The sequence below is a fragment of the Ambystoma mexicanum genome, chromosome 3q (assembly GCF_040938575.1).
Source record: "Ambystoma mexicanum isolate Mex_15411 chromosome 3q, UKY_AmexF1_1, whole genome shotgun sequence".
Classification (NCBI taxonomy): domain Eukaryota; kingdom Metazoa; phylum Chordata; class Amphibia; order Caudata; family Ambystomatidae; genus Ambystoma; species Ambystoma mexicanum.
The window spans coordinates 333,833,414-333,848,174 of NC_090926.1; the positions used below are offsets into that span (position 1 = coordinate 333,833,414).

General features: G+C 44.5%; 1 protein-coding gene across 1 annotated transcript in view; it reads left to right on the forward strand.

Moving 5' to 3' along the window:
* The window catches only part of SOX30 (SRY-box transcription factor 30), a 698,329-nt gene that overhangs the window by 333,083 nt on the left and 350,485 nt on the right, over positions 1-14,761 (forward strand). Inside the window, exon 2 of the mRNA XM_069652843.1 lies at positions 2,511-2,750. Coding sequence (XP_069508944.1) covers positions 2,511-2,750 — 240 coding nt within the window. The remainder of the gene's footprint in view (positions 1-2,510; positions 2,751-14,761) is intronic.

Below are 14,761 nucleotides of genomic sequence, written 5' to 3' on the forward strand. Positions count from 1 at the left end.
CATGCACATTTGGTCTGTGGCAAAGCAGCTGCTGCTGCCTTCCAAGATATGTCCCTTGGGAGTCAATAGCCAAGACTGCTATGTGGGCTTCGTCGTCTGCTTTTTGTAGACACTATTGTCTTGACCTGAGCTCCCAGGCTGATGCCCAGTTTGGGCTGAAGGGAAATTTGCATCCTCCCTTTTCTTTGGGCAGTGCTTGGGAATCTCCCAAAAGTATGGAGGAAAGGGGACGGAATGGAGGAGTATAACAAAGTTACTCATCGTAAGTGACAACATTACTCCTGGTCCATAGTCCCCTTTCCTCCATATGCCCGTGCGCAGCCCCCCCCTAAAAAAAAATCCTCTATTTTGCCAATGGTTATTCGACTTTGGCGATAGAAAAGGACTGAATCACGATGCGCATGGCGGAGCTCAGGAAGGCGGGGTTAAGGCCACGTGCGGTTGGCCAGCGTGAAAATAAAAGGGCAAAAAATAATTTGTTGATGCTTCAAAGTGCTCCAGTCCCGTCCCGAAGGACGGAATGTCCCAAAAGTATGGAGGAAAGGGGACTATAGACTAGGAGTAAGGTTGTCACTACGGTGAGTAACTTTGTTATTTTTTATCACAGTTATCTTCACTGTGATCTCTTTAGCATATAAGCTTCTTCAACTCTTTGGCCAGGGGTATGCCCCCCCTTTGATCCCGGCTTGTGGTGTTAGGGGGATGTTTCCCTCCCCCTAACCTTTCTCCAGTTTCTGGTTGCTCAGGTCGATGTAGGGGGATGTCTTCTCCCTTTCTCAGGCTTCTGAAATAATATAATATTTGCTGGGGAATGTCTCCCTTGCCCTCGCTTTTTTCAGGCTTCTGGGCAGATCGTGTTGTATGGGGAATGGCTTCTTCCCCTGGTTTCCTTTACATTTTGTTATGCAAAGCCCACCTTGCTCATCACTCTGCCAGGTACTGTGACTATGAAGAGGTACTGAGGATCTTTCTTCCTTTTTTATGGGTGCAGATCCCAGACTTGCTTCTTTTGTGTGTCCCTCCTTCTGGATATACTTGGTTCACACTCTTGCCAAGTACTATTGCGCAGCCCAAGGTATGCAAATGTCTCTCCCCTTGGTTAGTGTCCCATACCCTATGCCTTGGGCTTTCTTGCGGATGCAGGTCCCAGACTCGCCTTACTTGTGTGGCTTTCCCTTCTGATAGAATTGGTTCACCCTCCTGCCAAGAAGTATTGTGCGACTCAAGTTAAGCTAATGCCTCTTCCCCTTGGTAGAGCCCCAGACCATGTATTCTTGACTTGCTCTCCCCTTTTGGACTCCCAACCACATTCACGGGGGCCCAGCATCATCCCAGCAAAATGTGTACCTTCTCTCTCAGTCCACCACGGTCCTGGGTCTTCCCTGGCGTTTGTGATCAGCTGTGGGCTTCCCTGACCCTCGTGGTTTCTCTCCAGACTGCGGTGGCTCCGCAGTTGTACACTTCCCTCGGGTGGTGCGGGTCTCCCTTCTTGCGCTGTCCCGCTGTAAGGAACGCCTGGAGCTTCTCTTGGTGGGACTGTCGAGTGGTTCTCCCACTCCGGACCAGCCCCATAGCTTCCTTCTCGGCGTTCCGGTCTGCTTTGTTCTCCCCTGGGCCATGCTGGCTTTCATGGATCGGATGTATTTTACAGTCCTTCTTTCCTTTTTGTATGTTTAAAGTGTCCACATTTAATGGTGCACATGCATTGGTTCCGCAGTATGCTTATTCCTCTGCAGATCTTCTTTGAGTGTTTTCAAGATTACTCTCCACTGGGTTAGGTGAGTTCTTCATCTCAGTTTCTTGATGTACTCCATCTAGGTAATCCCTACTCTTCCTCATCTCTGTGCTACTTATGAGATCCTGCCGCTGAGTTCCACCCCCATGGGGACTATCGGGTAGTGGCCTCACCTCCCTGGCATCATGGGAAGGGACCCCCATGGGAGTGTTGACAATACCCCGGGATTCATCACAGTTATAAAGTCCACAGTATTCTCAGTTTGTCTGTGTGCTAAGGAGGCACTTGGGAGTCAGAGATTCAGTGAGACTAACAATCTTTCCTCTTTATTGATAATGGTCTTTGTGCAAAGATGTTTTACGTACATGCACTCAGAAGGGGTTGTGTTGTAGCATTTTACAAAACCCCAGTAAATAATTTAAATATACAAATAGATCAATGTGTGCTAATTAAATGTTTGTACAAAGGTACATCATTAGATGGTGTGCTGTGATGAGATGACACCAGCATCTAGTTTCAACAGAAATTAATCATGTTTTGCCATTGTGTGGTCAGGAAATGGATGCTCTGTGTTATTTGTACATACATATATTATTTGTTGAAGTTTTTGTCATTGTGAGATGGGGCCCATGTGGTATATGCAAGATACCTCTTTAGTTAGTGTTGACTTCTCATACGATGGAGTCTGTGAAGTGCTTGCTGCTGTGATGGTTGCCTCTTCATCTTCTGATTTTAATTGAAAAGCTCTCTCTATGTTTGTTGACTAATGATACAGGAATGCCTGACACACCTTTCAGTAAGGATCGCAACGGCCATGTGAAGCGTCCAATGAATGCATTCATGGTTTGGGCTCGTATCCACCGCCCGGCACTTGCTAAGGCCAATCCAGCCGCCAACAATGCTGAAATCAGCGTCCAGCTTGGATTAGAGTGGAACAAGCTGAGTGAGGACCAGAAGAAACCATACTATGATGAGGCCCAGAAGATCAAGGACAAGCATCGAGAGGAATTTCCTGGTAAGGACAAGGTTTGTCTGGAGCAAATAAGGAATTGCGAGAAACATGCACATACATAGCATTTATGAGAGGTTTCCATATGTATTAGTATGCAGACATGCAGTATGTCCTGTGTTTTTAAGCACTATTTTATTGAGCAGTAATTATTGAGCAGTAATTATTATTGAGGAAACACCTTAACAACTAATGTTGACTGCAACACCCACTTAGCAAGAGTCTTATTTCGAAATAGTGGAATAGGTAAGGAATGATTTGCAATGGGATTGCACTGTTAGGCATGAGTGTAATATTGTTTTATAAACTTGGGTCTTGCATATCTATAACACCACTTTGAACCCTATCTTTCAAGGAAATTAAAGCAAATTTCCAGGAACCATTCTGATATCTACAGATCACCTTTTAATGTTTGAATAGTTTAATTCATTGCTAATCCATTAGACAAGCAGTGGAGCATTAGAGGATTTCCACTTTCATGGTAATAAACTGCTAATCACAATTGCTCCCTCATTGAATCCACTTTTGCAGGGGTTGGTGAGTTTTGCTGGCCTGTTTTTGTTTCTCTGGATAAAGCTGCTCAAATATAATGGTAGCTCCTCCCATTAGATGATATTCATTAGAGAAGAGACATTGAAGCTACTACGTTATATGCAAAGTAGGTAGATGAAATTGCATTGTTCAAATTTGCATCCCAGACAAACATTGGAGTTCATCATTCTTCTTTGGAACATTTTAATTAGAGTCTAGTCTATTTGATTCATTATCTGGATTGACATTGTCATTGCACTGTTTAGGGACATTTTGGGGCTCATTCAGAATTCGGTGGTAATTCGGATGGAATTTAGCTAAATTTCCAACAAAATTGGATACTGTTACTGCCACCTAGTCCTGTGATTTACCACAGGATTACAAGTGGTCGTAGGGCAGTGTTAGTCCTCATTTATGGAGTCCATTGGACTCTATTGGGGATTTTTGGTGGATTTACCTTCAGCATAATGGAAAAAGCTGAGGGAGGACCAGAAGAATCCATGATACTGGACGTAAATCCTCCACTTTTCCTAAACAAATCACTGGTATTACCACTCAGTAATTCTGCCAATGGTAATTCCAAAGACTCTGTTTGATATTTCTAGGGGACCCCGATACATCAACCTGCTTGATTTACAGGTGATTGTATGGCCAGAGCAGACAAGGAGCCTCTCCAGAACATATGAAATGGTTTAAGCGTAGAGTGAACACTTTTGATCATACCACAATAAGGGACGACCGACACAGTATATCTGTAAAAATATATTCTTTATAATAAAGTCGCACATAGAAAAAGCTCCAAAATATACAGGTAAGTTACACAGTACAATAACGTTTCAGAATATGGTCAAAATACAGAACGTAGTCTCACAGGATCATGGAATGTTTACACAAGTCTATACTGTCCAACTGGGCTTGGTGAGGCTCACAGGCCCCAGAAACTGGTCCCAATATTAAGTCTGTGGTACCTTATCAATAAAGGGGCCAATGGTACCCCCTGGAGGTAACAAGCGGGCTTCATGTCAGGCTGAGTCTTGTAGATATCCACAGGAGCTGCTGAACCCCAACAGACCCTCAAAGGTGTGATGCACTCAACTAATCTTTCCACAGCTGAGCACACCTCATCCTTGGGGGAAAGGGGAAGTGGAGAAAATAATAAAGAAACAGATTCCTTCAGTGCTCTCAGGATAATCTGCAGCAGAAAGAAGAGAGAACAACATTTCTGGTTATGCTCAACACTGTGCCTCTATTTCCCTGAAAGCACAAACCAAAACATGGAATATGTGTAGTCGTTAATCCTCTGCTAATTGCCTAGAGGATGAATTATAGTGTTGAACAATTAGCTGGATTGTGCAGGATTCAATATTCCTGAATTGTGCTTCTTCACCTCTCAATCTTTATTATGGATTCAACATTTCCTGTAAAGTGTTTCTTCTACTCTCAGACTTTACTCATTCTTTTAAACAACTACTACATAGGCTCAAACCTTTAAATCCTTACTTATATTTTCTACACACTTTCTTCTTCGTTTCCAACAGCAAATGAGTTCAAAGTCTCTTGTTCTTTACTTACCCTTTGTTTTCAGAAATAGCTTAGTATTCTTAATATAACGCTTAGCCAGTCAATGATGGGTTAATGTTTCAGGAATAAACAAGCTCCCTTAAAAAAAGAATGTATTGTTGATGCTGACCTCGGTAACAAGCGCGCTCCAGTCTCAACTCAATAGAAGAAAAGTCACTGCGCAGCCCACGCGTTGAAACTTTTCTGAAAAGGCTTCTACGCTACTTTTCAATTAAAGGTCCAAGCGGCAGATAAAAACAGACCGAAAAAAAGTCACACATGCGCAGAGTGAGTGAAAGTTGAAATTGATGTGGAATTCTCTACTCGCGCTCCCTCTCAAGAAATAAATCAGGTAGTCCTGAAATGACACGCTCAGTGGCTGGAAACCCTGCAGATCCCTGTGTGGGTTAAAAACAAACAAGCTGCTGCTGAAGGCTAAAGGCAGCTTTGTAGTGTAATCTGACATGCATGAGACGCTCCCTAGCAACGGAGCTGAAACGAACGACATCCTCTGTTTTATTACGCTACTACGAAGTGAAAAAGTAAACAACCGATACGCTCTGTAAAAACAGTTTGAAATAAGGAAAGAAAAGCATGCGCATAAATAGACAGAACAAATGTTATTTTAACTTTCCTCAGTCTTTTAACAATTACCTATTTGTTCTAAATAAACTTTTAAAAATAAAACTGAAGAGAATCCCACTCAAATGTTAATTTCAATGTAGATCCTTGGTTGCAAGTTCACGTAGCTTGGAAATTGGAGACTTCTTCTCACTTTCCTTAGATAGATTGCCTCCACTGACCAAACTGTCTTGCCTCAGAACATTTCCTAAATGGGCCCAAGGGTAAAGGCCTCAAGTTGGTAGCTTCCTGGATCCTGACCTTCTCAGCTGAACAAGGGACAATGAAAGGCAGTTGAGAATATTTTCCAACTGACCCGAAGAATAGCCCAGCCAATCAGATCACTGGATTAAACCTCCATCTTGGCTTGGGCAAGGATCCACACTCTAAAAGACACAGTTAAGGTCAACTCCATGAAAGAAAGAATTAAACACAATTTCCTCCTCCTAATGTTTATTCTACCCAATCCAATATACAGTACCCCTTCCTCAAAGCCCTGTCTCAGGGCCTGGTTTACACGGAAATGTATGAAATCTAGTAACCAACTGTGGAGCATGTACATCTGAAGCTTCTTCCCAAATTCGCTCTTCCGGGCCAAACCCCTTCCAATCAATTAAATATTGAAGCTTTCCTAGAATCTAGAATTCCCTTGACCTCAAATTCTTCTGACCCATCATCCACCTGAATAAAACTGGGAGGGGCATTAAATCTGGTTCCTTTACTAACCAGTTTTAAAAGACTCACATGAAAGGTTGGATGAAATTTAAGACTGGCAGGTAGTCTCAGTCTAACTGCTACTGGATTAACCACCTTCTCTATCTCCAATGGACCTATGAAATGAGGACTAAATGTATTCCTAGGCTTAATCTTCAACTGCTTTGTCGATAACCAAACCAGATCTCAGGACTTGACCTCCTTTTAGCATCAGAAAACTTCTTATACTTAACTTTACTCTCAAACAAAATCCTTTGTGCTCATTCAAGATTTTTCCTCATAGCCTGAAGGTGAACTTCTACAACCAGTTTTACCCCCTCTCTCAATACTTAATTACATAAAAAACGCGGATGGAAACCACTTTCTAAAAAGAACGGGGACATTGACGTAGAATCCTTCTCACAATTATTATAGGCAAATTCCGCCAACCAAATCAACTGCACCCAGTTCTCACCTTCTTCCAAATAATATCTAAGATATTTTTTTCAATTTCTGATTGAGCCTCTCCAGCTGGATGTTAAACTAACTTCCATTCCCAATCTTTTACAAAAAGCTCTCCAAAACCAGAAACAAACTGAGAACCTCTATCCGTACTGATTTGACTAGGCAACCTATGTAACCTGACCACCCCTTGTAAACTATTCTGAGCTAAGCTCTCTGCAGTGACCTCTCCCTTAATCGGGATAAAAATACCCTCCTTGGAAAGAAGATCCACCAAAACTAAAATAGATGAACACCTATAATACCTAGGAAGATCCGAGATAAAATCAATTGAGATAGTATGCCAGTAGCGCGAGGGCACAGGTAAAGGTTCCAAAAGGCCTGCCGGCTTCCCAGCAAGATTCTTAGCACACGTACACACTGTGCACATTTTAACAAAATTCAGAGTATCCTGTCTAATAGTCTCCCACCAAAATTCCCATTTTTACTAATTCCAAAGTCTTCCTGGATGACCAGTGATAATGGATTTGTGACAATGCTGCAGAATTCTCTCCCTTAACTCCAAAGAAGGCAAATACAACTTCTCCTCCAAATAAGGCAAGCCAGTCCTGATACTTCGGGCAGGATCCTGACGTTCCCATTCCTCCATCTGCACCAAAGACATCACTTTCTTAATTTCGTCAACCAAATTCCACTCTACCTGAGTGCCAGCCAGAATAAAGTGTTCAGGAGCATTCAAAGGCAAACGTGCACTACCACACATTGACTCACTTCCAGGAAACTGCTGAGACAAAGCATCAGCTTTACCATTTAAACGATCCAGTTTAAATGGGACCACAAAATCATAATCTGCAAAAAACAGTGACCATCTAAGTTGTCTAATTCCGAGTTTGGAGGCAGCCATGGTGCTATTAGCACCATGGCTGCCTCCAAACCCGGGTAGGCGGAATGGGGACTTTCCGGGTCATTCCAACCTTGGAGGACCCGGTAAGTCCCCATTCCGGAAACCATTCCCCATTCCCATTTGAGCCCTGATAGGGCTCAATGGGAATGCGGAAGGCACTAATAACGGGCCTGCTATTTGTGGGCCCGTAATTAGCACCCTGGTCCCCTAGCGGGACCCGCTAAGGATGTCTGGTCTGACTAGAATAAGTGATTCTCTCAAAGTTTTTGGAGCACCAACCGTACATGATCTCGATGTTGATTCAAAACAGATGAAAACATTTGAATATCGTCAATGTACACTATAACAAATACATCCAGAAACTCGCGGAGAACCTCATCAATAAAGTATTGGAAGGCTGCTGGAGCATTACAGAGTCCGAAGGGCATCACCAAATACTCAAAAGTCCAAACCACGTCTTGAAGGCCGTCTTCCACTCATCCCCCTCCTGTACCCGCGAAGATCAAGCTTAGAAAAGACCGTAGCCACCTGAATTTGGTTCAACATCTCAGAGATTAAAGGGAGAGGATATCTATTCTTGACTGTTATCTTATTTACCGCTCTATAGTCTTTACAAGTTCTGAGAGAACCATCGGGCTTGGGAACAAAGTACAAAGGAGAAGCCACAAGAGACTGGGAATGGTGAATAAATCCCTTTGCTAGATTTTCTGTTAAGTATTCTTTTAAAAACTCATTTTCTTTCTCCATAGGGGAATATACTCTACTACTTGGCAAAACTGATCCTGGTTCCAATTCAACCCTACAGTCAAATGGCCTGTGAGGAGGTAATTCCCCCACAATTCTCTGATCAAATACATCCCAATTCTCTCAATAACACTCCAGCAACACCCCCATCACAGCTCCAATTGAGTGATTAATAGCCCCTTCCTCTGGCAGAACTCTAGCCATCAACTCTGTTAGGCAGAATCCAGTGCAGTTCCCTTAGGGAGCACTACACCAGATTAGGACTACAGGTGAGAGCAATAAATCCCCTTTGGTATCAGTCTGTACCACAAAGATTTAGTTGGTAGCTGTGGCTGAGCAGTCCGACTTATCTCAAGAGGGAGAAGAGCAGTATTCAGGGTTTAAACAATAGGTATCACAGTACTATGGAACAAGGAAACACTAACCAAAGCTTTGTATCAAAAAGAGAATATATTTATTCTGTACACATCTAGTTCAACACATAAATCACAGTTGATAAAGTAAGTTCAGTTTAGTCAAAGAAAAGTATACACAACTCCCTATTCAATTGTAGACAAGTTTGCGGTAGAGTGAAAACTGAGCAAAACGGCACAGTGAAAACCAACTACAAATGGCTTTAACAATTTACAGAAAGGGAGGGAAAGCACAAATTAAACCGAAATATCTTCAGACACCCCCTAGCAACACTTCCCTGAAGTTGTGTGAACAAGTAATGCACAGTGACACTTTAGAAGAAAGGTAAGTGAATGAAAACTGAGCAAAATGGCACTCCAAAAGTTAAAACAGTAGGAAGGAAGAGAGTGTTAGGCAGAATCCTGTGCAGTTCCCTTGGGGACCACTGCAAGAAGATTAAGACTACAGGAGTAAGCAGTAAACACAATTGGTAGCAGTCTGCACCACCCAGATTTACCTGGTAGCTGTGGCTGAGCAGTCAGACTTCTCTCAAGAAGAGTTAGGCAGTATGCAGAGGATACACAATAGGTCCAAAAACACAGTAGAACAAGTAAACACTGACCAGAGCTTTGTATCAAAAGTATATAATTATTTATTTAACACACACTTTAGAAAATACTCTAGTACTACTAATCAAAAGCAAGTTCCAACACAACCAGAAAAGCATTTACACCTCCCTTAGCAATTACTAGACAAGTCTAAGTTAAAACACCACTTTTTGTCAAAACAGAGGTGAGCGCGTAACTTAGATGGCACTCTAATAATTAGGTTAAAGGGAGAGAAAAAGGCAGGTCATAAAAATAAAACAGTTCCCAACACTTTTAAGAGACAAAATCAAGTTACTGAAGGCAGGGTATACTGTAGAGCGAAAGTTCATAGGCCAGGCCCACTTTGAATGGAGCAAGGCGAAATGTGCCCAAGATCACACGGTTTAGCAATCCATTCATGTCTTTGTAGAAATGTTCAAAAGAGGTTGGGGTGGTTCAAAAGACAAAGTTAGAAGGTCTGGGGGCCAACCCAGTTGGAAAGCCAAGGATTTAAGGGTCACCTTGGGCAAACCGAAGAAAGGGAGGCCAGGTAGAACACAGTACCTTAAAGAGTGAGGAAGCTCCAGCAGTGGCAGTTGTTCCTGGCAGCGGGTGCAGTTCATGGTTTCGACCAGGGGAAGAGAGGATCTCATCGAGGAGGAAACTTGGAGTCGTTGCACTGCCCAGGGAAGAAACCAGCCGCGGAGTTCGTCAGTGAAAAGGTGTGTTCTTGGTATTCGCGGTCACAGTGGTGAAACTTGGCTATCCGGCCGCCGGGGTGCTTGGCACGGGCGATTTGACCAAGAGACGTCCTGGAAGGCGAAATGGGGAACTGGTTGATCCCACCAGCTCAGAGGGAGAAGACTCTTCCAGCAGAAGATCTCCTCTTGTCGTCGGGAAAGTGGTGAGGTCGTTGCAGCAGGGCTCCACCGGTGGTGTCGTCATTGCAGATGGCTCCGCTTCTTCCCTCTTTGGATTTCTTAGGTCCTGTATCGACTTCTGAAGTTCCAGTCCCAAAAGCCCTGCTTTTATGCAGAAAAACCCCCATTCAACAGCCTAGCTGTCACTCAAACATGCTAAGTGGTGAGCCGGCCAGCTCACCACTGGCCCAATCAGAACAGAGTGCGACTTGAGTTGCTTAGGCAATGCAGTCCAGGGTGCCAATTCCCCCACCCACACATCCTGTGGAACCCAGACAGAGTGGCACCAGTTGGAGGGCTTCTGTGGAGAAGCCCGCCAAAAAGTGGAACAAAGGGCCCGACCTTGGTTGGAGTTACAGAGACGGACACAAACGCCATTTTAGAAAAGAGTTCTGGCAAAAAGACCCAACCGTTGATTTAATATTAAATAAATAAACCAGCGGTATCTTTAACATTGCACCAAAAAAGTGGTGCGTTTAAAATCAATGGGAAAATCTCATAGGTGGAATATTTTGCATGGTAACCACTGCCACCAGCCAGAAACTCGACAAGGGGGGACTGGACAGTACTTCCACAATATGATGGTTTGTACTGGTTCTGTTCACAATTTTGGACTAGTAAAGTCATTGGTGACTTTACATGCCCTGGGAGACAATAGTCAGTCCCAGGGTATGGAGTCTATGTTTGGGGATCACTATGACACCCCCTGTGTTACTGCACTGAGGGTGCTGTGTAACACATACACAAAAAACAAATGATACCCTATGGAGTAAAATACCCCATAGCCCATAAGCACACAAAAAGTCAGAGACATACCTCAAATAATGCCTAAGAGTGGGAGGAAGCGTTTCACTCTCAGCAGGAGAAATAAACAAACCCCAAAAATCCAGCAAAAACTGCTGGAGGACTCACAAGGTTTGGGAAATTAGCCTTATAAGAGAATTCTCCCTAACAAAGGGGTTTAGTAGATTTAGGTGCATCAACCCATTTCTCATTGAAAACCAATCTAGTGAGAGCAGATCTAACAAATCAGCCAGAGTCAATAGGCCTGAGCCAGAGTCAGTGGTACAGGACCAAGAGCCTAGGAGCAAACATGTTCTTGTAGCTGCAGTCAAGTCTTTAGTAGAAAAATATTGAAGAGGTGGATGCAAGGCGAAAGATAATATTAAGAGAGAGGGCGGCCAACCCAACAAGTAGATAAAGGATTTAAAACACCTTTAGGGCTACCACGGGAAAAGGGAGGCCTGGCGGAACAATGTACCTTAAATGTGAAGAAGTGGTTCCTGCGGTGGCGGTTGTTCCTGGTAGTTCCTGCAGTTTGAGGGGTCCAGCAGAGGAAGAGAGGCTCTCGCCGTGGAAGAAGGTTCGAGTCACTGCACTACCAAGGGATGAAACCAGCCGCGGTGCTGCCAAACAAAGTTTAAAAGGTACGCTCCTTTTAATCGCGGTCCGGGTCGATAGCTGCCTGACTATCCGGTCTCCAAGTGCGGGGCACTGTCGATTCGACCGAGGCAGGTCCGGAGAAGCGATGGGTGAACTGGTTGTTCCCACCAGCTCAAGGGAAGAAGGCTCTTTCGATGAAGATCTCCTCTCGTCGTTTGGAAGAAAAGTGGTGAGATGATCCGGCAGGGCTTCACCGGTGGTGTAGATGCTGAAGATGTCTGTGGCTTCTCTCCCCTTCGGTTCCGTAGTTCCAGTGGCAACGTCTTTCTCTTCTAGTCCTCAGGACCCTGCTTTATGCAGAAAGAGACCCATTCATACAGCCTAGCTGTCACTCACACAGTGGAGTGGTCTTCTTGGCGGGAGACCCTCCAGCCTATCATGTTAGAGTGTGACCTGAGTTGCTGTGGCAACTCTGTCCAGGGGTTCTACTCCCCCTCCCAAACAACAGACCCTCCCCAGACTCAGAGGTGCCGAAAGGAGGGCTTCTTGGCAGAAGCCTGCCAAAAGAGTGAACAAAGGATCCCCGTCCTGGGTTAGGAGTATGGAGTAAGACTTGAGAAAGAAGTTATATTAAAGTTCTGGCAAATAAAACCTACCGGAGTAAAGTTAATAATAAAATAAACCGGCGGTATGTTAGAGGCTGTCAGTAAAAGTATTAGCCTCGAACAATGGGAAAATCCCATAGGATAATATTCATGGCTGAATATTTTTGGTAGTAACCACTGCCACCAACCAGAAACTTTAGAGAGCGGGACTTTAAGGTACCCCCTCGAAAATGAACCTAAGGGAAAAACTATTAACCCTTTCCAGTATTTCCATGGTAAGATGGGTTATACTGGTTAAGTTCGTAAGATTTGACTAGTAAAGTCAATGGAGACTGTATATGCTCTGGGAGACAGTAGTCAGTCCCAGGGTATGGAGTCTATGTTTGGGGGTCACTATGACACCCCTGTCTCACTGCACGGAGGGTGCTGTGTAACACATGTGCATAAAGATGGTTCCTATGGGTGAGATAAAACCCCTTAGGCATTAAACACAAGAAAATAGCCCAGAAAACACATAGCAAAAATGCCTAAGAGTCTCACTCTTAGCAGGTAAAAAGAAACAAACCCTTCAAATCCAGGAAAGCTGCTGGGGGACTCTATAGGTGAGGGGAATTAGCCTTAAAATGAGAATTCTCCCTAACACTCGCCCCCCCCAGACAAAGGGACAGGAGGATCTAATCCACTCCTGGATGAGTCTCATACCTCTAGTCGGTTATAAACATCCTAGAGAGACCATCAGCATTTTGGTGGTGACATCCTGACCTGTGCTCAATGGTAAAATGAAAGGTTTTCCTTTGTAAGCTATATGACCTACAAACACTTTGAGAAACATCTTTTGAAATCTATAGGGGATCTGGTTGACCAGTCCCTCAGAAGTTGGTACAACTCCTGAACCTGTGATAGGCTTTTTCAAGGGGTCCTTATAAAGGATTCCCTTAGATCTAGAGTGGCCTCCAGGGTTCCTCACCACCTCTCTGTTGGGAGCAGGTTGGGTCTTAGGCCTCTTAGGTGGAGGGGTTGGGTTAGGCAATGTACCTGTTTCCCATTCCACTTATATCTAACCTTACCTACTTTAGGAGTTGCCCTAATACTAGGATTTGAGTTGGAGTCTTCTGTAGAAGGTCCAACAGTCTGAAGGTTTTTGGCCTTAGACTTTTCTTTTCTGGTTTTCCACCAGCACTGAGAATTACCAGTTCTCTTAGGCCTAGAGAGGGGTCCAGTTGGTCTATCCACCTCTTCCTCAGTAGCCGGGGGAGTCAGAGACCCTAAAACTGGGGGAACAATGATGGAGCTTGGTGGGGGCTCCCATTTCCCTAACATACTAGCCTGAAATTTGCCTGAATTAGAGGTCAACTTACTAACACCAAGGCTTGTCGTGGGGTTCTCTGTAGAGGTTCCCACAGGCTTAGAGTTGTCCCTTATGGTGGCCTCTCTATCCAATTTGGTTTGGTTCTGCTTCTCCATACTGGGAGGCCTGGGGGTACTGGATACTACTCCTAGAGTTTTTAGATCTTTCCCCAACAGGACTCTCCCAGGCACCTCAGTCTGAACACTGACAGGAATCCTCACTGTCATGTTATTACACTGAATGAGGGCTGGTAGAATAGGAACCATCTGGACAGGACCTCCAGAAGATTTAGTGAGACCTTTGGGTGCCTTAGCAACATCCTCAGGCTTGAAAAAGCTTTCATCCACTACTGTTCTGTTGGCCCCAGTGTCTCTCCTGGCAGGAGTATCCTGGCCATTGACAATAACACTGTCCATGTAATATACTTTAGAGTTTTCTGGAAGGGAGACATACACACCCCTATTCCGTTTGCTAACCAGACCCATGGACTCTAAGGATACAGTTGCTTGAAGACTCGAGGGTTCTTCAGCAAAAAATTCAAAGTGAGCACTAGCCATTTGTACTTCCTCCTCAGGAGTGAAGGCTAAGGAGACTGTGCTGATCCCTGCAGGCTTACCCTTGAACCTGGGATCTCCTTTGATATGGTCAGTTGCCCCACAGACATAGCATGTTCCAAATGCTCTCTGGAATGGGGACTTCTGCTGACCTCTCTCTGGTTGAGCACCAGAGGACTCACTAGCCCTATTTAGTTTCCCTTGGGGCTTACCTTGGTTATTTTGTTGTTTGTAGCCTTCTTTGGTATGGGAGGTATTAGAATTCTCTTGGTTCTCTTTTGGTGGCTGTCTTCCATCATCCTTTTTCGAAGGGATTGTGTCCTCCGACGTATTCCTTATCTTAGATAGAAATCCTTCAGCTTTGCTGGCCTCGGAAAATTTTTTCGCCAGAGGGCGCTGCGCGTCGATGATCGCCGAGTCGATGACCCTCGACGGCCTCCGTGCCGACGTCGACGTCATCCTGCCTATAAAGGCCGCGCGCAGCGTCCGTTGCTCAGTTCCGTTTTTCCGCGCTTCGTTGTGCCTCGGAACACCGTTGCTCAGTTCTCGTCAGATAACGTATATAATATTTAACCTCGATATCGATGGCATCCTCCTCCGACCCGACGACCCCTCGGTCCGGTTTCAAAAAGTGCCGAGACTGCGGGAAGAAAATGTCGTTGACGGACCCTCACAGGGTCTGTTTGTGGTGTCTGGGAATCACGCACCAGAG